We start from the raw sequence: 23349 nt of genomic DNA on the forward strand, positions 1-23349 counted from the left end.
GCAAGGTGCCTAACTGTTTTTCTGGATCTTCTCCTAAGTCCTTGTGAGTATTCAGTAAACATTAAAGCAACATGAGGTAAATTTTAAGAAGGTCCTTTTCCTTTCTCCTTGTCCCAGGAACAGCAAACCACTCTATGGGTAGAAAGCAGCAGGGAAGAGGGAACCCTGTTTCCATCAGCTGCCCTTATCCAATTCTTGGGCCCCTCCACACCCACATTGTCCTGGCTGGCCTTTCAGCGGCAGGACTCTTGGCCAAGAGCAGGTTGCGAAGCAGCTGCTCCCTTGCAAAGAGGGAGGAGGGAAAGAGGCCGGGGAAGCTTCTTTTCCTGCGCCTTGTCTCCGATTGAGGGCCTGGTAGGAGAAAGGGGCCAAGGAGGGCCTGGAGAGGGCGTGGCACGGGTGGGCTGTGCGGCCTGGGTCAAGAGAGAAAAATACCAGACTGGAGCAGGAGCGGGAGGCGCAGGGGAGAAAGGAGGGGAATCCTCCGTCCTAGGCACTGAAGTGAGCAGTGGGGCTGTGGCTAGACAGGTGAGAGAAGCTGCCGTCCTGGTCCTGTATGGGTCTACAACTCCAGAGCAAGGCTTGCCCAGTTGCTCAGCACTAGACTTCGGCCGACGAGAACTTAGTGAAGGCCGGATAAGTTCCCCCCAGGTACCTAGTGTACAAAGAAGTGCCCTGGAGGTGGAGTCAGTCAAAAGGCTTCACAGAGGGGGCGCCTTCAGTACACGATGGGGAAGAAGGTGGATGTGCCCGCGTGCAGGCTCCAAAAGCGCAGAATACAAGGCAGGCCAGGGAGGAGGGGAAGGAGGCGGAGATTGAGCCCGGAGGAAGGAGAGGGAAGGGAGAGCCGAAAAGAGGCAGGCAGGGTGGGAGGTGTGACTGGGGGCGGCTGGCGGGGAGAGGGCGCCTGACGAGGGAAGGAGTCCAGGCGGGTAGTCGTGGCCCGCGGGCTGGGGAGGTCGCGAGGCTGAGCCGGACGGGAGGAGGCGAAGGCGGCGAGGGGGAGGACAGGGGGAGGAGAAGAAGGAGGAAGCAAGCGCCAACGGCTGCAGGGAGAGGAAGACCGGGAGGAGGAGCCGTGCGCAGTGGCAGTGGCGGCGGCGGCGGCGGCCGCCGGGGGAGCCGAGCGCCCGGGCGCAGGGAGCGCGGGAGCCGAGCGGTCGCCCGCGTCAGGGCCGCGGGCCCCCGGGTTGCTGGTGAGTGGAGCCAGGAGGGGCGCGGCGGCCGGTCCCCGGGGCCGGTCGGGAGGAGCGGGAAGATGCGGCGCTGGGGCGGAGGGAGGGCGCGAGCCGGCTGCAGCCCAGCCCCTGGCTGGCCCGGCCTCCCGCCCTCTGCCTCCCTCGTTCCCTCCCTCTCTGCCTGCCCGCTTCCTCCCGCCGCTGCCTGCCGGAGGGGGGCCGGAGGGGGGCCGGTCCCGGGCGGGCCGCGGGTTGGGGGAAGTGCTGCCTGGAGGGCGGGCGCCCGGAGCCGGGGGTGGAGCTGCGGGCTCGGGGTGTACCCGGGGGCGGGCGGCTGGACCCGGACGGCTCTAAATTGGCGGGAGGGGCTGGTCGGCGGCGAAGTTGCTAGCTGCGGGCAGAGACGGCCCTCGCGGTTGCAGGAGTAAGCGATCCCCTGTGGCGAGTGCGTGAGACGAGGAGTCCGGCGTCCCTGCCATCCCCGTCGCCCTCCCCGCCTGCTCGGCCCCGCTGGCTCCTCTCCTAGCTTCCGCGTGTCCCTTCGCTGTAAACCCGGTTGCCCCCCGTTTCGCTCCCGCGGCAGTGTCGGGTCTCCTCGGCCCTGACCCTCCCGGCCTCCGGCTTCCCCTGACCCCTGCTTGCTTCGCCATGGCCCCGGTTCCCCTTTTCTTCCCTCGCTAGTTACCCCTCCCTGCTTCGTAATCCCCGATGCAATTGCCTCTTTGAGACCTTTTTTTTTTTTCCTCTCCTTCCTTTTAGATTGGCCAACGGCTCGTTTCAACCCTGCCTCGTTGGTGGCCACTGGAGAAGCGCGGGGGGCTCCCCAGACAGCCGTGGGGACAAGTTAGAGCCAGCACTTTATCCCGGGCCTCGCGTGTAGCTCCCCCTCCCCTGCTCTCGGTGCCCCGGTGTCTGGAGGGGGGTGCAGGGGTGTGCCCTCCGTACATGTCCCTGCACCTGGGCAACCCTCCGGGCTTGTGTTCCATCTCGCTCTTGCTTCCTGCACAGTGGTCGAGGGGAACCACTTTGCAACATGTCCCGGTATAGCTACCAAAGTCTCCTGGACTGGCTCTATGGGGGCGTGGACCCCAGCTTTGCAGGCAATGGGGGCCCCGACTGTGCTGCCTTCCTCTCTTGGCAGCAGCGGCTGCTGGAAAGTGTGGTGGTCCTGACCCTGGCCCTGTTGGAGATCCTGGTGGCCCTGCGGCACATCCTGAGGCAGACGAAGGAGGACGGTAGGGGTGGCCATGGCTGCCAGCCAGAGCAGGTGACCCGGCGGCCCGAGGAAGGCAAGGAGAGCCTGAGCAAGAATCTGCTCTTAGTAGCCCTGTGCCTGACCTTCGGGGTGGAGGTGGGCTTTAAGTTCGCCACCAAGACCGTCATCTACCTGCTCAACCCCTGTCACCTGGTCACCATGATGCATGTGAGTCCGTTGACTTTTTCCTGGGCAGCCTCAGTGATAAGCCATTCGTGTGCTCAGGACACTCGGCAGTATAGAGCACCTCATCCCTGCGGGAAGTGGGACCCTAAAAAATGATTTTCCAACCAGCGGATGTTTTTGTGCAAATCTCCCTTTTGGCTTTCAGCTTTGCACAATGCATCAGCCTCACAGTGGAGGGGAGGAACATAGTGCCTGAGTCCTAGGAAAGACCCGCACTCAGGCTGGCTGCCCCTCCCCTCCCAGCCCTGCTCTGGCCCTTCACAAGCATTCCGGAAGTTCAACCCCATCCAGGTGCCCTATCAGAATCATATCTGGGGACCATGCTGGTCCAGCCCCCATACCCTCTGCCATAGTTAATTTCCCAGAGGCCTGGTGACACTTTCTTGGAGGTGGTCACATAAGGTCCCTCGTCTCCACTGTGGTACTCTGGGGAAAGACTTTTATGGTTTTTCTTAATTAGTCTTTCATTTGGGAGTTTATGATTCTTAGGGTACAGTCTGCCTTCGAATTCTGAGGGTTGGAGCAGCACCAAGCTCCTACTAAGTGCACTGTGAAACAGGCCCCCAGGCTGTCTCACTAACTTTGGGCTGGTGCTCTCTGTCCATGGTGAGAAGGTATTTATGTTTTGCAAACCTCTCTATCTTATCCCTCTTATTCTATCTCCTGTGGTCATAGTCCAGGGACACTCAGCTGAATTGTTTACGTCCCCCATTAGTAGTGCTCCCCCATTAGTAGTGCTAAGGAAAAAAAAAGGGATGAAAAAGGAAAATTGCTAGATACATAAAAATAATCTGGGTGAGTACCAAAAGTGAGACTGTCTTTCTGTACCCAGCCTATATGGAGAGATGTTCGAAAACTATAAAATCATGGAGGAAAAGGAAGAGGAGAAAGGGGAAAAAATATTTTAGAAATTTCAAGCTGTGGAAAACCTGATGTGTTTCATTCAGGGACAATTTTGAAACCTGTCATTAGCATCTTTGTTGCTTTTGTATTTGTAAAGGTTATTCTCAGGAGACTTGTTACAGCCCTGTGTAGGGCAGGAGGTTAAGATTATTATCTCCATTTTATAGGCCTGGCAGTGGCAATGGGGAGGTTGCTTGCCTGCAGTCAAAAGATGAATTAGCGTCTGGGTTGGAAAGCTAACCAACCCTCTTTGGGGTTGCAAGCTATCAGTGGAATGGCAGGGCAGTCTCTGTGGGGAGGGCGAGGCAGATTAGCATGGTGCTGCCTACATGTGGCTCGAATGCTTGCCAGCTCTGTGTTCTAGGAACTCTGATTGCAGATTCCTGGCCTCCGTTTCCCAATCTGTAAAATGGGAATGGCCTCAAGCCCTTCCCATTTTGCAGATGTGGCAAGGAAGTGTGGATAACTTTGGAATGAGGAGGCTGTTACTGATTGGGTGGCTTCCAGCACGGAGCAGGGCTGGAGGGGGCAGCATTTTTTTTTAAGGGAGGGCTTCTTGGGAAGTGATGCCATTCACAGGAAGCCCAGGGCTCTCCCAGCTAGACCTTCTGTGTAAATTTGAGCCAGTCCTTTTTCTTTCTTTTTTTATGAATGGGCTTTTTGTTAATGAGAGGAAACAACACGTCTCAGCCGTTGCTGCTGCGTGAGGCTGTTGGGACAGGAGTGCTTTTTTTGGATGGCAGGTGGTGAGGGTCAGAGGGTGCCTCTTCCACAAAGGGGTCTTGAGGCCTCTGGCAACCACATATCTAGAAGGTCAACAAAGGACTAAATTCAGCCTGACTGGGGCTGCTGCTGGTGTGATGACGTCAAACCTGGCAGCACCGTGGTTTTTAGTGGAAAGGTTTTTAGAGGCTTTTAGAAGACTCTGGAGGCTCAGTTCTGGCATTAATTGTGTAACTTTGGGGACAGTACTCTTCCTGGGCCTTAGTTTGCCCATCTGCAAAACAAGGCAGAGTTGTACTCCTAGCTCTTGACAGTCTATATTCGGTGATACTTTTATCTACTGGGTTGTCGGAAAAGTCATGATGTATTTTTTTCTGTGTTTTTCATTGCAAAAATGCATCATGGCTTTTCCAACAACCCTATATAAGCAGTGGCTGGGATGGAACAGAGAGCTATTCTAGAAATGCTTTGGGCCTCCTCAGGTGGAAAAAGGAAACTAGTTTCTTCTCTGCCAAGGTCAGGTGGCTTTGTTCATCTTTTCATTCTTGTTCATCTTTTGCTCCTTCTGTCTCCCCAGTAAAGTCAACCTGACCAGGTCACCCTTGGGGACACGTGTAGATGATGATGGCACTTACGGCTGGCTGCTGCAGAGAAATGGATATTTGGGGAACTGTGGACTGATTCCTGTTCACCTGTACATTTTCGATTGTCCTGTGCTTAGCGCAAACTCTGAACAGAGTCATGCTGAGGAATTCTTGAGCCCACCCAAGATTAGACTCCTTTACCCTTTATTGCTAAGTCACTGCTTTGTGTCTGGCCTGCTGGGGGATCTAGCCTTTGATGAAGCCAACATTCCACCCCTACCTATGGCTCTTCCTGGGATGCAGGAACATATGGATTTTAAAAAGTTGATCTGAGTCCTTGAAAAAAAATTCACAACAGATGGTTGGAAACAGTTTTCTGACTTGGTTGCAGCAATAACTAATGATAGTAAGTATGGTTAATGATACCTTACATTTATCTAGCACTTTAATATTTATTCTAAGGCCCTTTTACATACATTGTCTTATTTAGGGTTGTGATAAATTGGCTTCGGGCCTGGAGAAAGAGATGATCAAGTGTTCCCTGTGACTTTGTGTATTCCAAAGGGGAGAGTTTGAGTACAAAGAAATGCTTTGGCAAGTGAATTAGCTGAATTAGGCTATATTATGGCAATAAATTGTATGGAGTTCAGAGATTCTAATAAGGGAAGGCAGACATTAGCTGAAATGAAAGGGATAGCTTAGCAGAAACGTTTCTGATGTGTGTCTCGCAACAGGATGACTCAATTTTGGCTTTATAGAAAGGCCTTGCTCCTCAGAGTCAGTGTAAGTTTGTCTGTAACAAGGATAGTATTGCTTTCGGCCAGGAAATAGAAGAGTCGGAGGGAAATTGGGTAGTCTCCCCAGCTCCCATTTTTCAGTCTGTAAAGTATTTATTCCTAAGACCTTGTTACACAGACCCTCATCCTAGCCATGCTGCCAGCTTTCGAAGCAGAAGGAAGAGTACTTCTTGTGTTTGAGTTCTGTTCTTGATTAATATTCAGGCTGTCAGGTTTCTTTTTGGTCTTGTCTGATTGCTCAGAGGCCCTGGGGCTGTGGACTCACAGAGGTTTGTATGATTGAAGCAGCACCATCTCACATCTAAGCTCAAGCCGGAGATGCTTGAGGGTTCTTGGGATCAGTAAGCACCAAGATTAGCATGCCATCATTAAACTCCTTGCTGAATATCAGTGGTGTTTACCAGTTACACCAATAAGTATTTTTTAAAGCATGGCTAGTCCCCTTGTACATATTATTTGGGCAGGTGTGGGTGACAGGAAATAGAATTTACTGACTGATTATGCTGTTTACCAAAAATCACCCAGCCAAGTTACTGGCAGAGGTGGCTTAAGAAGTTAGCTGCCACAGTGGGATCTGGGCCTTTAGCAAGAAGAGATTCTCCTAGTTATTTAAGTCCTCCAATCTACATGTTCTCAGCAGAAGGGTTAAAATGCCAGATAATTTGACTGATTATATCTGTAAAGATTGGTGATCTTAACTGAAATGCCCATCAATAGATGATAGGATAAAGAAGTGATACATATATACAATGGAATATTACTTGGCCATAAAAAAAATGAAATTATTATCATGTGTGACAACATGGATGAACCTAGAGGGTATTATGCTAAGTGAAATAAGTCAGATAGAAAAAGACAAATACCATATGATCTCACTTATATGTGGGAGCAAAAGAATAAACGAAGCAAAACAAAACAAAAATAGACTCATAGATAAAGAGGACAAACTGATGGTTGCCAGAGGGTGGGAGGAAGTTGGGGAGCCGGCTGCAAAAAGGTGAAGGGATTAAGAAATACAAATTGGTAGTTACAAAATAGTCACAGGGATGTAAAGTACAACATAGGGAATATAGTCAATAATATTGTAAGAACTATATATAGTGTCAGATGGGTCCTAGACTTATCAGGGGGATCACCTCTTAATTATATAAATATCTAAGCACTACCCTGTACACCTGAAATTAATATAAAATAATATTGAATGCCAACTATAAAATAATATTCACGGGATATAAAGTACAGCATAGGGAATATAGTCAATAATGTAATAACTGTATAGTGTCAGATGGGTAATAGACTTATTGGAGTGATCACTTTGTGAGGTACGTAAATGTCTAATCTCTATGTTGTTTTGTACACCTGAAACAAAAAATCAAAACAAAAAACTCAGCACACATTTAAGAAAAAAAAATAGTGGCCTTTTATCTCCCTTGCATGCAGTTATATTGTCTCTGTCTTAGGAACTTGACACAAAGATTCCATTTTGAGTGTCTTGTCTAATTGTCCAATCCTGATGGTGTTGTATGTGTCTGTGCCAACATCTCCTGATTGGGCACTGAACTTAGTGAGGCACAACATATGCCATTTAACGCCTAACGTCCTATACACATAAGGCAGGCTGGATGCAGGTTGGACATTTGGCAAATAGTAATTAATGTTATCGTCCCAGAGCCCCACGCCACTAGTTTTTAGCCAGTAATACTGCGTTAGTCCCGTTCTTTTTTTAGAATTGCCATTTGCTATTTGATTTTCTGCCTTTTTACAATATATTAGAAGTCTGATTTCCACCAAATATGGCTTATCTGCTTTTGGTTCACTGTTTGATTTTCTTCCTCCCTCCTTGCTGAAAGTGTAGAATGGCACATATTAAAAACACTCCTGACCTTTTTGTGACACCTTTTGGAAATAACTGAATATACACCGGTGTGTTCCCTTTGCTCTGTGATGGATTTGCTTTAAAGGAAACTTGATGGATTTAAGAACTAGGCTTTTTGTCGACCCGCTCCTTGACTTCAGACCAACCACACCGCCTCATCTCCATCTGTTGTCTGGAGCACTGTTAATGGCTCCTGCTTGGAATTGACATAGATGGGTAATGGGTAGGGAGGGGTCCAGCTATCTGCTGATAGCTTATCAGGTGGACTGTGTTCTTGTGTCACCAGTCTAGGGGGACACACGGGGATGATGTTTATATGGGCCTCGGCAATGAAGCATGACATTCTTTTTAGTTTATTTTTCACCCCAAGGAAATTTGCAGAGAATTTTTTCTATCTTTTGTTGTTACAGTCTTTTGAGGGTGTCCATTATAAAGAGAAGTGGTGTGGATTGATGGATTAAACAACCCACAGACAGCCCTAGGATTTAAAATTATAATGTTAGCTTAGCTCATGGCTTGCTCGGGAACCTGGGCAAATTATTTCACCTTTTCCCATCTCCATCTTCTCCATGAAATGGGCCACATGGAAACAAAACATTTTAATCCTCTGAGTAACTATGTGGTCACTTAAACAGAGAAGCTGGACAGAGCGGATCAAAGGTGGCAGATGACAAATGCATTTTTACCTCAGACTCAAAACCTGACAAACCTCAACTCCTTTTCACCTTTCTTGATAATCAGTAGAATCCATTCCTCTAATCGTTTCTGTTGCTTTTCTTTGGATCCTTGCCCATGCCTGCATACCCTTCTAATGCACAGCCTGTAAAACTGAACACTGATTCTTACCAGAGGCCGAGCCTACACCCAGCAGAGAGAAAATATGCACTTGCCAGCTTTTTCTCCATCCACCTGTTGGTACAATCCAACATGGGGCTTGCTTTTAAGTACCAGTATGTTGCTGGTTCCTACTCGGGGTGATCCACAGGTTCCCTGGATTTTTGCGCCTGCGCCATAAATGTGCCGCTACCTTCGTCATCGTCTTCGTGGGATTTGTCATGTGTTCCCTCTGAGGTACTCCTCTGTAAAACTTTCCAGGTGACCTTGACCCAACTCCAGTTATTCCAGTCATTCTAGAAACACCTTTGTCCTCCTTTCCCAACTCTCTAAACATTCCTCAGACTATTTGGCTCTTTAAAGTATACCTTTGTATACCTCTAGGTAACTCTGTATGTGCTTGATTGGGTCGCTTGTTATTTCTTGTTTGTTCAGTCTCCACCATTAGCAGGAATACTTTTTTTTTTAAAGAAAGGAGTAGTGTATTTTGGTTTTTTTCCCTTTGTAATTCCCTGCAGAGCATAATACAATACCATATATGCACATTGTTTAATGTGTGCATGGATAATGCCAACTGACTGACTGACAGAAATGACTTTTTTCTTCCCCTTTTTTCTTTTCCCTTTGGTGGCCCTGTCTGGGTTCCCTTGAGGTCTCATGGGCACGGTTCCTATGTCTCTTCTGCCCATTAGGAGAGTCTCCTGTCTGTTTTTTGAAATAACCCAGAGGAGAGAAGCAATTTAAGCTCCAGCTCACACATCTTTTTGATGAATTTCCATCACAAAGAGCTGGTTATTAGGACTGCAGCGCATTCTCTAACCAAAGTATCTGTCCCCTTTCATCCCAGTGAGGAAATTATGCTGTTAGTCTTCATCCCTCGGTAGACATATGGACATGCCTTTCTTTTTTTCATTTTTTAAGAGCATATACATTTTTTTTCAAAAAAGTGTTATTAGCTAGTGACTCACTTTCCATCTTTCTCCCTTTCAGTATTCTTCAGTGGGTAGCTCATATCATCATGCCTCATTGAAATACTCTCTGCAAGAAGGGCCAAGTTTCTCAGCTTCTCCTGGTCTTTCATATTTTTTATTTTTACTTTTTTTTTCAGCTTTATTGGGCTCTAATTGACAAAGGAAATTGTGAGATATTTAAAGGCTACAACATTATGATTTGATAGATGTACACATTGGGAGGGAGAGCCATGCCCCACCCCCACCCCCGAGTTCACGAACACATCAATGGTCTTTCATATCTTTTGTTAAATTGAAAGTATCTTGTCTCAGGTGTGCCTCTTTTGCCAGTAACTGGCTGAGTGGACATGAAGAGAATATGGGTGTGGAGACCAGTGATTCTCGAACTTTCTGCGTGAAAGATTCCCTTGGAAGCTTGTTATAATGCAGATGCCTGGCTCTCTACACAGAGTCAGAGTAGGGATAGGCCAAGGATTGAGATCTGCATTTATGACAAGCTCTGAGTAATTTATGACAAGCATTTATGAGTAATTCTGAGGCCAGCGAGACGTGGACCCCACTTGAGAGACCTTATCTAGTGGCTAAAGTTTTAGGTAGGAAGTTGGTTCAGATGCGCATCCTGTCTGGCATGACTGCCCTATGGACAGGGCATTTAGTCTTCTGGCAGCACCTCAGTGTTTATGTAGGTGTTAAATAATGTGGCTGAAGTTAGAGGTTGAGGGCCCCATGTTATTGTGAGGTGGCTTTCCAGTTCTGGTGGCTTGTTTGGTGCCTGGGAGTTATGTCAGTTGATTATTTCAGCCAGGCCCCCTTCATCACCTTCCAGCCCTTCTGCATGCCCCCCTTCCTTCCAGCCTCTAAGATCTTGGAACTAACAAGAGGAAATATTGACACATAGTTACTGCGTGTTAACTTAACTCTGTTTGCGGGACTCTTGTTCTAAATGCTCATGGGGATTTACTCATTCTTATATCCATTCAGCAAACATGTATCCAATGCTGTTATTATGTGTCAAACATTCTGTATGTGGGGCACTGGAGAGACAAAGATAAATAAGAAACATTCTTTGCCCTCATGTTGCTCACAGTTTAGATGAGACAGTCAAGCAAAGAGGTCAACTAAATTGCACAATGACATGTACAGTAACAGATTTGAACAAAGCAAAAAGGCAGTGTATTTTTTTCTTAGTGCAATTAAGGAAAGCTTCCTAGAGGAGGTGACACTTCAGCTGGCTCATGAAGGAGACACATCAGTTCCATGAGAGCAGGGACCCTTGCTTGTCTTATTTTCTATTCTAGTGCATCTCACAGGGCCTAGCTTATAGTAGGTGTTCCATGAACGTGTGTAAATGAATGAGTAGGAGTTCATTGCGCTCGTATGTTGTAGGAAGGATGGGAATTCGAGGCATAGGAAATGATATGTGCGCAGAGTTACTTCCTCTTTCACAGGAAAATGTCTCTGCTGTAACTTGGAGTCATTCGCATATTATTATCAGGGGAAGATTTCTTATTTTTTTCTTTGGCAAACTAAGTTATACTGTAGGAATGTCCTGTCACTTCTGGACTGTTGATAAGACAACTGCAATTGCCCCTGAGTCCTGCTTGATAGGGGGCTTGTGAGATAGTATTCTCTGTGTTGTTCCCTGTTTCCAAGTCTCTCCCCTCACCCACCCATCCAAGCTTGCTTCCTTCCAGAGTACTCCAAGCTTCAAAACAATTCCTTCTAAAATTTAAAATGCCCATTCCATCAGAGGAGGTGATAACCACTAGTGAACTAGGAAGAAAGCAGTTCTATTTAAGAGGTTCATACTAACATGTGAATGGCTCACAGACTCAAGTGGGCATGGGGGAGAAGATGAGTTTTTTAAAAGGCCTTGTTACCCTAACTTGATCTCCAGTTGGTGGGGTGTGTCCCACTGCTTGTGAGCAGTGGCCTTTCCCATGTTCCTTGCCAAGCTTCTGGCCTCTTCCCTACCCTGCCCCATTCAGAGAACTGGGGTTATCAGTGTTTCGCTACTCTACTTGCTGACCCCCCAGGGTAAGTCTGCCTCCAGGGTGCTTGGGTGCAGTGGTTAAATCCGAAGGCTTGGAGAGGACTCCTCCTCTTCTGGGCTTACTCAGCTTCTGCCAGCTAAACAGGGCATGGCTTGCACATCTGGCAGTGCATGGTATGTCAGGGGACTTGGACCTGTTGCCAGCCTGAGTTCCTGAAGGGGAGGGTTTGGGGAATCTATTGGTTGGCTGTGGTTCCTTTCCAGTAGCTGCTGGAGGAAATGCCAGAGGGAAGAAAGTTGGGATGAATCTTGTCCTGGGCCAGGTGGTTCTGAGGGAAAGGAATGGATGGCAGAGCCAGGAGGTTAGAGAAAATTGGCCTGTTTGGCAGAAACAGTTCAAGCTGCTCCCTGTGGGCGGGTGTTTAGGTAGGTAGAAGAGGGAGAAGCAAGCTAATCTGGAGGAGAAAAGAAGCTTTAGCCCATTCTAGTTCCATCCTCATGCCTTTCATCTCTGTCTCCATCACACAACAGCAGTGGCATAAACTTGGAGTGTATTTTGCTTGTGAATTGAATCGCCTTTGCCAGTCCACCAGCTGTGTTTGCAGAAAGACTCTGGCTGACTGTGTTCTGGCTGTTGCTAAAAGACATTTCATTCAGGTGCTGATTAAATAAGGTGCAGAGCTGGACTGCACATTAAGGCCCTTAAGTACGGTTCTGGGAGCCCTGGGTAAACACTTATTAGATGTTCTAGGCAGAGCATTAGCAGAGGCTGCTGGATATCAGGGGCTTTCTTTAGGTATCAGGTTGAGGGAAAATGGAAGTGATGAGAGACTTTTCGAGTCTTGATTCTCTTCCTAGACTAATCAAATCCAAGTTGCTGGCATGTACATGGAAGGGCTAGACAGTCTTCTCCATTGGCATTGATCTGCCAGATTCTTGCTGGGACCCTGTAGGGTTGGATTGGGACACATCAGGAAGCCTGACTAAATAGGGCAGTAGAAATGCCTCTTTTCCTAATTCAAGTTCAGCTTAGTGGATTGAGCTTTTGGACCGTATCTCCTAGGTTCGTATTTGAGCTTTAGTACTATGTGACCTTAGGCATGCTACTTAACAGCTCTGAACCTCAGTTTCACTCAGCTTTAAAATGGGAATAATAGTAGTACCTACCTAGTAGGGTTGTTGTGAGGATTAAATGAAATAAATTAAGTCAAGCACATAGCAGAAGGTCTGGCTCACGGTGAGCACTCAACAAATGGAAGCAGTTTTTCATTGTAGGAGTATTACTACCATGTATGTCAAGGCAGCAGTAGCACGCCGGATAAGAACATTCGATAACTTTTAGCTGTGATGATAGTGATGACAGTGAGGGCGAGCCTCATCATGATGGTGGCAGTGGCTGCTGCTGCGAGCTTGGGTGCTTGATGTTGGGATAAGATAATAAGAATGAGATACAGGAAGGCAGCTTTAAGAAGCTCACCCAAGAAAAGCTTCCCTGGCATCTTTGTTTGACGCAGTGGGCAAAAATACTGGGTCCATGAAGTTGGCACCCATGTAATCTCTGGGTGTTTGCAGCCTAAGGACAGTTTTGTGGGTAACTTGAAAGTTACCTTAAATCACCCATTCTGAAGAATTTGGACGATGGCTCTCACTGGTGGAGATCTTGGCATTCCAGAGACCTCTCGGCTTCATTATTACTGCTCTTTATCAATGGGCCAGCTCCATGGTGCAAGCTATCTTGAGATTGGTAGCCTAGGAAATCAGTGAGTACATGCCAGAGGTATGAATGGAGTGGTTTGGGGGTGGGTGAGCAGAAACAGGTGTGTGGATTTATGTTTTACTTATTCAGTATACATTATTTCTTTTGATTGAGGGGAGTGCAACTTCCTCAAGTGCCACTGTTACCTGGGTTAGGTAATTATTGGAGGAGAAAGGGCTGCTGCCAGAGCTCCTGGAAGAAAGATGGGTTTAAAGTACACCAGTACCTTTGCTGAAGGAGAACCACAGTGTAGTGGAAAATGTGCGCCTTGGGGGCGTAGATTTTCATTGTGCTTTGCTTACATATCAGCAAATGGACAGGAAAAACAATAGGTGATTCTTCCTGTATCTCCAGGATATGGTAAACCTCTCTTGCTTTGGTACTCTCTTTCAGAGCTGACTTTGTTCTGGGGCCTAAGCCCCAGTCAGTAGAGGAAGTCTTCCTTTACGTGTAGCCTTCTAGGCCTGAGGCTTTGGTCATGTGACTTCACATCCTTGGGGTGGGGCTACCCCACACCACCAAGACCAATGGAAGGCCTCCATGCATATTCGCAATCATTGTAAGTAAATAGGCAGTCCCTCTGTCTTAAAGTTGAGAGAAAAGAGAAGACTAAGGTCATGTTTTCTGTAATTATCCTGGTTCCCTGGGAGGTGCTGGCTTGGAGGGCATTTCTACCACAAACAGCAACCCAAAGAAACAACAACCTTTAGAAATTAGCTGTGGAAGGTCACTCATTCCAAGACCTAGGGGGGATTTTAATAAAGGGTCCTCTTCATATCACCACTTGTTCCTTGTCAGTTAGTTTGCATTTGTTAAGAGTTTCTTTTTTTAAGTTCCAGGCACTTGAGCATGTACATGCCTGTCACTGCACTTTATTCTCTGCACCCTGCAGGAATGTGGCTGAGGGTCATGTGCAGAAATGCCTTATTATGTTCAGCCATTTTCCATCCAGCCCCTGGAGCTACTGCTGCTGCTGCTTCACATGGGCATTTCTCCCTTTTTCCTTGGGCTCCAAGTTCCAAGAGGAATATCAGGGGACCCTGAGAAAAAGGGCTGCGTTTACCTTTGGATTTCCATTCCGCTGCACAGCAGCTCACTGAACTGTCCACTTCAGCTTTCCTCAGAATAGCCCTGCCAGCTAGCACCAAGCCAAGGTCAAGTGTCCATGTTTATTTGTGGGGTTTCTGACCAGTGAGTGAGGAGAACAGATTGACCCCCAGCCCTGTGGCTGTTCTACCTGGGCCGGGCTCTCGACGGTGCTGTCTTGGGCACAGGAGGTCAGGGGTGACCTTTAGGCCAAGGCTGCATTAGATTTGTGGAGAAGAATGTGAAGCCCGCCGTGACACAGGGACTCCTGACTGGGTGTGTGGTGTTTGGCTACACCTCACAGCCGGTACTGTGTTTGCTCAGATGGACACATGTGGAAACCAAGCTGGGATCATCTTCCCAAATTTCTTACTCCCTGCTTGGGTTTGACCTGAAAAACAATGTGCAAAGTACACTGTGGTCCACATCTGTTTTTTTTTTATCCCCCTTTTCCATGGTCAGTTTGTAGTGAACTGAGGATTAATCCTGCCTCCTCACACTTGTTTGCTTGTTACCTTCCTTTGGGATTGGGTTCTTGCTTTCCAATCATACCTGTTCGTTGACATTAAGGACAGTTGGTGCTGTGGCTCAGTGAGGATCCCCCTTGGACCTTTTAAACACTGTAAACCTGGGACAGGGTCAGATGGGCACAAAATAGTCAAATTTAGGAGGAAGAGTTCACTATAATTTTTGGTTCTATTGGTAGCCTTTCTGAAAAGTTAGGAGTAGGAGTGAGAAAAAGACTTGTAACATTTTTGAGCATGTATTATGCTCCGGGCACTGTGCTTCGTATACTGCCTGTGTATTACCTCATTTGCAGCCTTCCACAAAGGTCATTTTTGTTTCATCTTGTTCTTCTTTCTCTTGGTTCTAGCCGATTTCACCTTTGGTTGACTCTAGATACTGGATAAAGAATTCTAGCAATATCTCAGGTTGTTGACATGGCAGAGTTATGCCAAGTCAGAGCTGAAAGAAACCTCAGAGATCATCTATTGTAGTTTTACTTCTCCTTCATTTTTCCAGATGAGCAAACTAAGACCCAGAGAGGTGAAGTGACTTGCCCAAAATTACACAGCTAAATAGAAGCAGAGCTGGGTCTCCTGACTCCCTGTTCACTGTCTTTCTATAATACCATAAGTGGCCTCCATCTGCCCCTAACCATTCCAGCATAAAAAGACCTGGACTTTTGTGCTTGCCCACTAGTAGAGAAACAGGAATCTTGTGTTTTTTGAACATCATTCTCTATTGCAGCCTTGAACGTGTGGATCTCATGGCTGCAGGTCTCCTCTCTACCTGACTGTTATAGCAACTGCTTTTTGATGTTTTTCTGCCCTTGCTTCCTCTCCTCCATAGAGGAGCCTGGCCCCAGCTCCCCTGTTGCTGGCTGCTTGCCCTGGGCAGGTGGTGCAGGGAGGCACATGTGCGCAGTGAGCCTGCATGGAGAGCCAGTGTGTTTTGCCATGGGGTAGTGGTTGTTTGGAAATGGGACCCATTCAACTGGAGCTATAACTGACATCATCACTTCCTTCCTCCAAATAGAGGCCTGCATCTGATCCTAGTGAACAGTTGTATGAGGCTTCAGGGCAAGGGACCAATACCAGAACCCAGACACTTTTTCTAGCAGAGGTGACAAAGGCCAAAGAGGAAACAAGTCAAAATAATCTGCGAGCCCAGTGGGGAAGAGGTCAATTCATCTTGTTAAACAGTGAAGAGTAATAGAAAGCTCTGGATTAAGTGTTGGCCAGACCTGGGCCTTGGTTATAGGTTTCATTTCTGACTGGTTGACAGAGCCTAGTAGTTTTGGCTCGTCAGGAGCTTCTGTGTGCATCAATCTTCTTATATAATAAGACACATAGTGTGGTAGTTAAGAGTGCAGACCCTGGAGCCAGACTGGCCAGGTTGAAATCCAAGCTCTGCTGCTTTCTAGCTGCGTGACCTTGGGCAAGTTAGTTGACATCTCTAGGCCTGTTTTCTTCTCTGTAATTTGGGGCCAGTATCTAATTTGTGGGGTTCTTGTGAGAATTAAATGCATGGGTACATGTGAAGTATTTAGAGCAGTGTCTGGTGCATAGCAAGTGCTCAGTAAATATGAGTTATGGCTGTTATCATCTGTAACATAGAGTTGATCCTTCCCCTTCCTGACTCATAGGGTAAGCATGAGCATCAGGTGATATGAGGCATGTGAATACTGAGTGCTATCTAAGTGGGAAGAAGCATCTTTTGAGAGCATGACCATTCAAAGGTTTATTAACCCATTGTTTCGAAGACTAGATATTCATGGGTATTTTTTGGCTATCCAGAAAAAAGGAAGAATGGTTGCTTTATATGTTATATAAATGCTGAGGCCATCAAGCAGAGCAGATCATGCTTTTTCCTTCCCAGTGTATTCAAGGGTGCTTGAAAACCTTGAAAGGCATGCATCACAAGTAAAATGGTTGGAGGATTTGAAATGAAAAACAATGATGCTCTTCCCTCAGTGCTCCTATCTTAGTTAATGACACTGCAGTCTATCTGGTGACTCAGCTTATTGTTTTGTATGCCTGAATCTAATAAACTAATCCCTTAAAACCTTGATGGATTTCTATTTCCCCCTTTCCCTCCCTTCCATCCTCACAGCCTGAGTCCTCTTGATTCTGTCATTCATGATGTCTTCCATCTGTTTCTTCCTTTTCTTTTTTAATTCATCTGTCCTAATTCATCTGATTGTTTGTCTCTGTCGTCATCATCATCGTCATCTGGCTTACGACGGCAGCCTCCTGACCGAGCTTCCCTTCTCTAGTTGTCTTCATGCTCTGTCCATCTTTTATACTGCTGCCAGAATGATACAAGGAAAACACATGTTGGGTCATGCCATTGCCTTGCTCAAAAACCTTTGATAGCTCCCTATTGCCTTACAAGTTACACATATACAGCAGGTCCTTAGATAACATTGTTTTGTTCATTGTCATTTCATTATTTCATGAGATGCCATAGGAACTTAACTCATGTTTATATCAATTAGCCTTGGGGAACATTGGTTTCCTTATATATTGATTCACTACAGTGCCAAGAACCTATGGACAGCATTAAGTGAGGACTTATTATACCTTATGGTGCCCTGGGACAACTTTGCTAATCAATCATAGGCATGCTTTATCCATGTAGGCTCAAAATATCTCTTAGCATAGTGTTTCAGGCAGCTACTATCAATCACTTGGAGTTGGCACATAGACTTGGGCTGGCAAGTAGATAAACCCTTTAGAAAAGCCTGAACTCCTTATGATAGGATTCAGGATCTTCTATGAATTTGAACTTAACTTTCCTTTCCAGCCTTGTCCTCTAGTACATTCTTCAATATATGTACCATGCACTTCCATGCATCTCTGAGTTTATATTTTTTTCATGCTGTGCCCTCAGCCAGAAATAGTCTTTCTGTTCTATTCCTGTTGACATGCTAGTCACCATTCAAAGCTCAGCCCAAACTCTCCCTCTTTTCTTTAAGCCTCCATTGCCAAATTTAGGTACTCTTGTCTGTTGTAGCATTTTATTCTGCCTTGTATTATATAATTGTTTATGTATCTTCCCCACTCTTTGGACTGCATGTTCCTCAAATGCAAGGTCTGTGTTTTTATTAATTTTTCGATCCCTACATTATCTAGTGCATACTAGACTTCTAATTAAAAAAGTGAGTCTAGTCCAGTCCCTTTGTTTCTTCAGACAAGGAAACTGAGGCTTAGAATTCATTTTGGGATTTGTTGAGTTTCAGATGTTTGAGACATTGAGGCCAGAATGTCCAGCAGGCAGCTGAGTTTTGGTTTGGGATAGACATGTTGATTTAAAAGGCATTCATTTAGAGAAGAAAGTGGAGGAGATGAGAACATCAAGCAAGCTAGGAGAGAGAAAGAAGAAAAGTATTCTGTGATATGTCTACTTTTGGAGGCAGAAAAAAAAAAAGACTGAGTGATGCAGTCACCCAGGAAGTGGAAGGAGACCCAAGAGAGGAAGGAGTTTTAGGAAGCAAGCACAGGTCCTCTGTCATGTGACGCAGACAGGCTGAGCCCAAGGAGGACTTGAGGAAAGGCAATTGGAATTGGCGAGTACAGGCTGGGCTTGTGGCCAGCCACCCATCCACTTCTAAATAGTTACCCTGAAAATTCTTGTGTGTAAAGGGTTGAGTGCAAGGATGTTTATGACATCAGTGTTGGTAAATAGAATGTTGGGAAATAGCCCACCATTAGCAGAATGGTAAATCTGGACAGCAGAATACAAGGTTCAGACAATTAAGTTTGCGAACTTGTTGCAATGATGTTGCTAACCTTTTTTGATATCAGAAAGATTATTCATTATGAATTTGTATCAACTGGGCAAACAGTCAACCAAGTTCACTATTTGGAAGTGCTGAAAGGGCTGTGTGAAAAAGTTAGACGACCTGAACTTTTCGCCAACAATTCATGGCTGTTGCATCATGACAATGCAATGGCTCACACAGCACTGTCTGTGACGGAGTTTTTAGCCAGTCAACAAATAAATGTATTGGAACACCCTCCCTACTCACCTAATCTGCCCCCCAATGACTTTTTTCTTTACCCAAAGATAAAGGAAATATTGAAAGGAAGACATTTTTTTGACATTCAGGACATCAAGAGTAATACAATGAGAGCTCTGATGGCCATTCCAGAAAAAGAGTTCCAAACTTGCTTTGAAGGGTGGACTAGGTGCTGGTGTTGGTGCATAGCTTCCCAAGGGGAGTACTTCAAAGATGACCATAGTGATATTCAGCAATGAGGTATGTAGCGCTTTTTCTAGGATGAGTTTGCAAACGTAATTGTTTAAACTTCGTATTGTGCAGCCTTTACAAAGGAGGCTGAGCTCTGTATTCACTTTGAAAGATGTTCACAATATATTGTTAAAAATTTTTTTAAAAGTTACAGAACAACATGTATGATAGAAACCTATTCTAAGAAAGCAAATTCTTTTATATGTGCATGTTTGTATTTCATAATAAAAAATAATTAAAAAAAAGAAATGTAAAAAAAAAGAATATACAGTTGACCCTTGAACACCACAGATTTGACCTGTGTGTGTGTCCACTTACATGCAGATTTTTTTCTATAACTATATAGTCGGCCCTCCGTATCCCAGGTTTTTCATCCATGGATTTGACCAACTGCAGATTGAAAACAGTATTTTCGATCCGCAGTTGGGAATCCACAAATGCGGGGGCTGACTATATGCATTGTTCTACACCATTTTATATAAAGGACTTGAGCATCTGTGGATTTTGGTATCTGTGTGGGGGTCCTAGAACCAATCTCCTGTGGATACCAAGGGATGACTGAATTTTGGAGTGGTCAAAAATTCTATGTGGATTTTCAACTGCTGCGGGTGGGGATTGGCACCCCTAACCTCCAATGTTGTTTCAGGGTCAACTATATACCAAATAGTGCTTACTCATGAGCGATTAGGGGAAGGGGGCCCTGTCACTTTTTACTTAACACATTTCTGTATTGTTTGAATTTGGTGCAGTATACATTTCTTTAGTAATTAAGAAAAAAACATTTAACTAAAGAAAAAAAGGTGATTGGGAGCCTGGAAAAAAGTTTCAGTAGAATAGATTCAATGGATGAAGGAAGGCAACTCAGGAGAGATGATTTCGCAACTGAGAAGATATGTGTTTGGGAGGCTGTGCTTCCAGGGGCCCTGCTGCCTGTGAGGCTGGTGGGGGTGAGGGGGTGGGCCTGGAGAGAGGACTGCTGGAATGAGGCCGCCACCCCTTGGCCAGGAGGTTCAGCTTAAAGGGGAGGGGTAAGTAGAAGCGGAGCGAAGTGGCCCAGAGGCAGAATGCATGCAAGGGGCAGGACAAGCTTGGTGCTGAGCTGCAGAGGGAGTGGACAGCTGCAAGGAAACATCAATATGAGGCACAGAGTAGGGCAGTTGAGAAGGGGCAAACTAAATATCAATTTTAGGAGTAGAGAAGCTTCTCCCAAAAAGGATAAGATCTCAGGGTAATTAAGTCTCCCGTAAATGGAATGGTTGGGACATAGGCTAGGCTTCCTAATTGACTTCTGTAATTAACTGAGGGGTAAGAAAGCCCCTTTTGGTTTGAGTTTTGGTTGCCCTAAATGTTTTGGCAGTGGCCTACTTATCTTAATGGCTCAGAGAATAGTCTGGTGAGTGACCAAAATGGAATTTTTGTGACTCTTACAGGTCTCTGAGTTGTCTGCTGGACCTGTCACCAAGTTTGGTACTAGAAGTAGAGATGGAGAAGATGGAGGCCAGGAGTCCATAACTCTGGCTGCACCTTACAGTCACTAAAGAATTGTTTAAGAAATATCAGTGCCTCTTACCTCCGCCCCATTTTTATACAGTCGTTGGGCTGGGGCCTGGGCATCAGCATATTTAAAACTCCTCAAATGATTCAAATGTGCAACCAGGATTAGGAAACACTAGTGTAGAAGACTGCATTAAATGTGTTCTGAGCCTATACTGGCCCTCAGAAGCGTGCGTGCGTGCATATGCATGCCCACATGTGTACATGTGACAATATCTCACCACGTATTTCCTCCTCTGTATCCCCAAAGCCTTTGGGTGAGCGATTATTAGTGAAGTGCTCGTCCCATTGCATGCTAGTTAGTTGCGGGTCCATTGGGAGAGATCTGACATCTAAGATGTAAGCTTCAGGAGTTCCTCAGTAATAGTAACTGTAGTTAGTGGGCCTCATACCAGGCTAGGTTAACTCACTCACTCCGACTTATGCAGCTTGTAGGACGGATGCCAGCAGTAAGCCCAGTCTGTCCCTTTCCCGGTACAGAGCAGAGCTCCTGGCATCTAGGTGTTTAATCATTGTCACATGAAATGACAGGAACTTTGTTTTCTTGTGCGATGCTTCTTTTTATTAAAAGCTCAGCAATGGTAAAATCTGACATATTCGAAAAGTCTGGTGGGAGAGAGGCTTGAGGAGAACTGCCTGACGTGAAAAGCTTATGATAAGCCAGGCGCTGTGTGGAGAATCTGTATAATTCAACATTTATTCTGCAATTGTTCCAGCCTAGCATCATACTAGGGACTGTGAAATACACAAGAAATATCAGGTATGGTTTCTGCTCCCCAGGGAGCTTATTATCAAAGGTCATTTATAATCTAATAGCTGTATTTTTAAGTGGCAGGTTATATGCAGAACTTATAAGAGGAAATGCTTGAGGTCAGAGGGCCTTTTGAACCCTTGTAGCTCAAGCTCTTCATTCATTCTGCAGCCAGGGAAAGATGCCCGGAGCAGGAAGCTACTTGCTCAAGGTCACACCACTTGGAATGGCAGAGACAGAGCTGGCAAGCCAGGGCGCCGCACTTTGAGGTCCTATTACACTGTTCTGTCAGTCAGTCAAAGGACAAGCGAACCTAATGACTCATGTTAAAACTTTAACGAGAATTCCATTTTGTACTTTATGCTTCCAGGATTTCTTATGGTTGAGGGAGGGTGGTTTGAATTTTAGTCTTTCTTAAAACCTTTGCCTGGGGAAGGCCAAGACTGGTTACCACAGGAATTATGGCTCATACCTAAGAGGCCTAAAGATGGCTTACTTCCCTTGAATGAAACAACCAGACTAGCCCCTCTGTGTCTGATTATGTCACCTTTTCTACTCTTTCTGAGGAACTTTCCCAAGCTTAGAGTGTTTATGACTTTTCCAGCTCAATTGCTCCTTTTTTAAAAAAAATCTTTGTGACACTTACCTTAGAGGCAGGAGGTACCTGTGTGGGCCTGAGAATTAGTGCAGTGGGGCAGGTTCCCAGTGGTGCCAGCATTAGGCTGGTTCTTCTAGCCTGTTCCTTGTTAGCTCCCAAGTCAGAAATTTAGCTCCAAGTCTGAGGCTTTCTCTGAAGAGTCAGGTGTAATTCAAGGTAGAGATACTGGGTTACTATTCCCAGAGCCCTCTCCCTACCCAGACAGGATTAGAGACCTGGCAGCTGTGCCTTTCAATTTGCCAGGTTATGCTAATGGTCACAACCGATATTTCAAATGCTTACCATGTACCCGACACCCTGTGTGATCGATGCTATTATTGGTATTTCCATTTTACAGATGAGGCTAATAAGATTCAGAGAGGTTAATTAACATGCCCAAGATCACACAGCTGGGAAATAGCCAAGCTAGTATGGACATCTAGGTCTGGCTGACTCCAAAACCGGTGTTGTTAACTATTGCTAGGCTAATAGAGCTTAGAGTCCTGCATACAGTTCTTTTCCACTGTGGGGTGGACTGTGTCAGGAGATCTGCCAGTCACCAGCACTGCAGAGTCAGGTACATTCACTTTCATTCTCTGGGGTTCACTTTCTGCATTTGTAAAGGAGAGGGTTGAACCAGGTGATATCTAATATCCCTTCTACCTCTGCCATTTGGTGACACTGGGTTCATTTCTCACTTCCTTGCAGAATGGAAAAGTCAGAGAACTAGAGGAGGGACAATAGACATCAGAAATACAAAAATGGGGAGCATCTCAGTGCTCCAGGAGCTTCCTGGATGGGTCAGTTAACCTCAAACGCTTTACCATGCTTAGGCAGTTACACATTGGTTCTGTTTTCCCTTGGGAATTTATAAAGAAATGGTTCCTTTTTAGTTAGCTCCTTACCTACATCAGAAATACTTGCCTTCTTAAAATGGCTGTTGTTTATTCTCAGGCCTTATAATCTCTAAAATTATTTTTGAAGATCAAATAAAAACTGAACGGTAACAGGGCACTTAAATATAGGGTGCTCATCTTTTACTGCTCTATGTTGGAATTACTAGAATTGGTGTTCTGGTTTGCAAGAGGGCTTTGGGACACAGTGGTTTCTTTAAGAGAAACAATCTAAACAACAAATTGTACATGCAACTTTTATTTCCCTTCAGAGTTTAAGAGCAGGTAGAACATACTTCAGTTTAGTATAGTTTACCTTTCATTTATCTGAAAAAATCATTTTGTATCCAAGAACACTTAAGGTTAATAATCTATAAAACCTATATGATGCTACAGTTAGAGTGGTAGTTTTGATCTTAAAAGTACTTGTATATTATTGTTGGGTTATGTGGATGTGTGTGTTCTTGAAATGGAGGCCCTTACTTTATTTTTTCATTATTATTTTTTTAAAGATTTTTGTTATTGGGGAATTGGGGGGATGGGAACAGCGCTGGGGAATTGGGGGAAGGGGAACAGACAAGTTGCTGTCGTTTTGTTCTTCAGTCTAGTTGTGGAG

At 45.7% G+C, this 23349-nt stretch overlaps 1 protein-coding gene across 11 annotated transcripts in view; it reads left to right on the forward strand.

Annotated features, from left to right (window-relative positions):
• The first annotated feature begins 996 nt into the window (after window positions 1–996).
• The window catches only part of TMEM164 (transmembrane protein 164), a 378792-nt gene continuing 356439 nt past the window's right edge, over window positions 997–23349 (forward strand). For 7 of the 11 annotated variants that reach the window (XM_019660215.1, XM_019660214.1, XM_019660217.1 and 4 more), the window contains exons 1-2: window positions 1519–1602; window positions 1938–2601. In XM_019660215.1, coding sequence (XP_019515760.1) covers window positions 2212–2601 — 390 coding nt within the window. In that variant the 5' untranslated portion in view covers window positions 1519–1602; window positions 1938–2211. Of the gene's footprint in view, window positions 1197–1518; window positions 1624–1937; window positions 2602–4822; window positions 5236–23349 lie in introns of those variants that run through there. The other 4 variants (XM_019660222.1, XM_019660213.1, XM_019660221.1 and 1 more) reach the window with 4 other exon arrangements.

This window comes from Hipposideros armiger, unplaced genomic scaffold (genome assembly GCF_001890085.2).
Source record: "Hipposideros armiger isolate ML-2016 unplaced genomic scaffold, ASM189008v1 scaffold_314, whole genome shotgun sequence".
Lineage (NCBI taxonomy): Eukaryota > Metazoa > Chordata > Mammalia > Chiroptera > Hipposideridae > Hipposideros > Hipposideros armiger.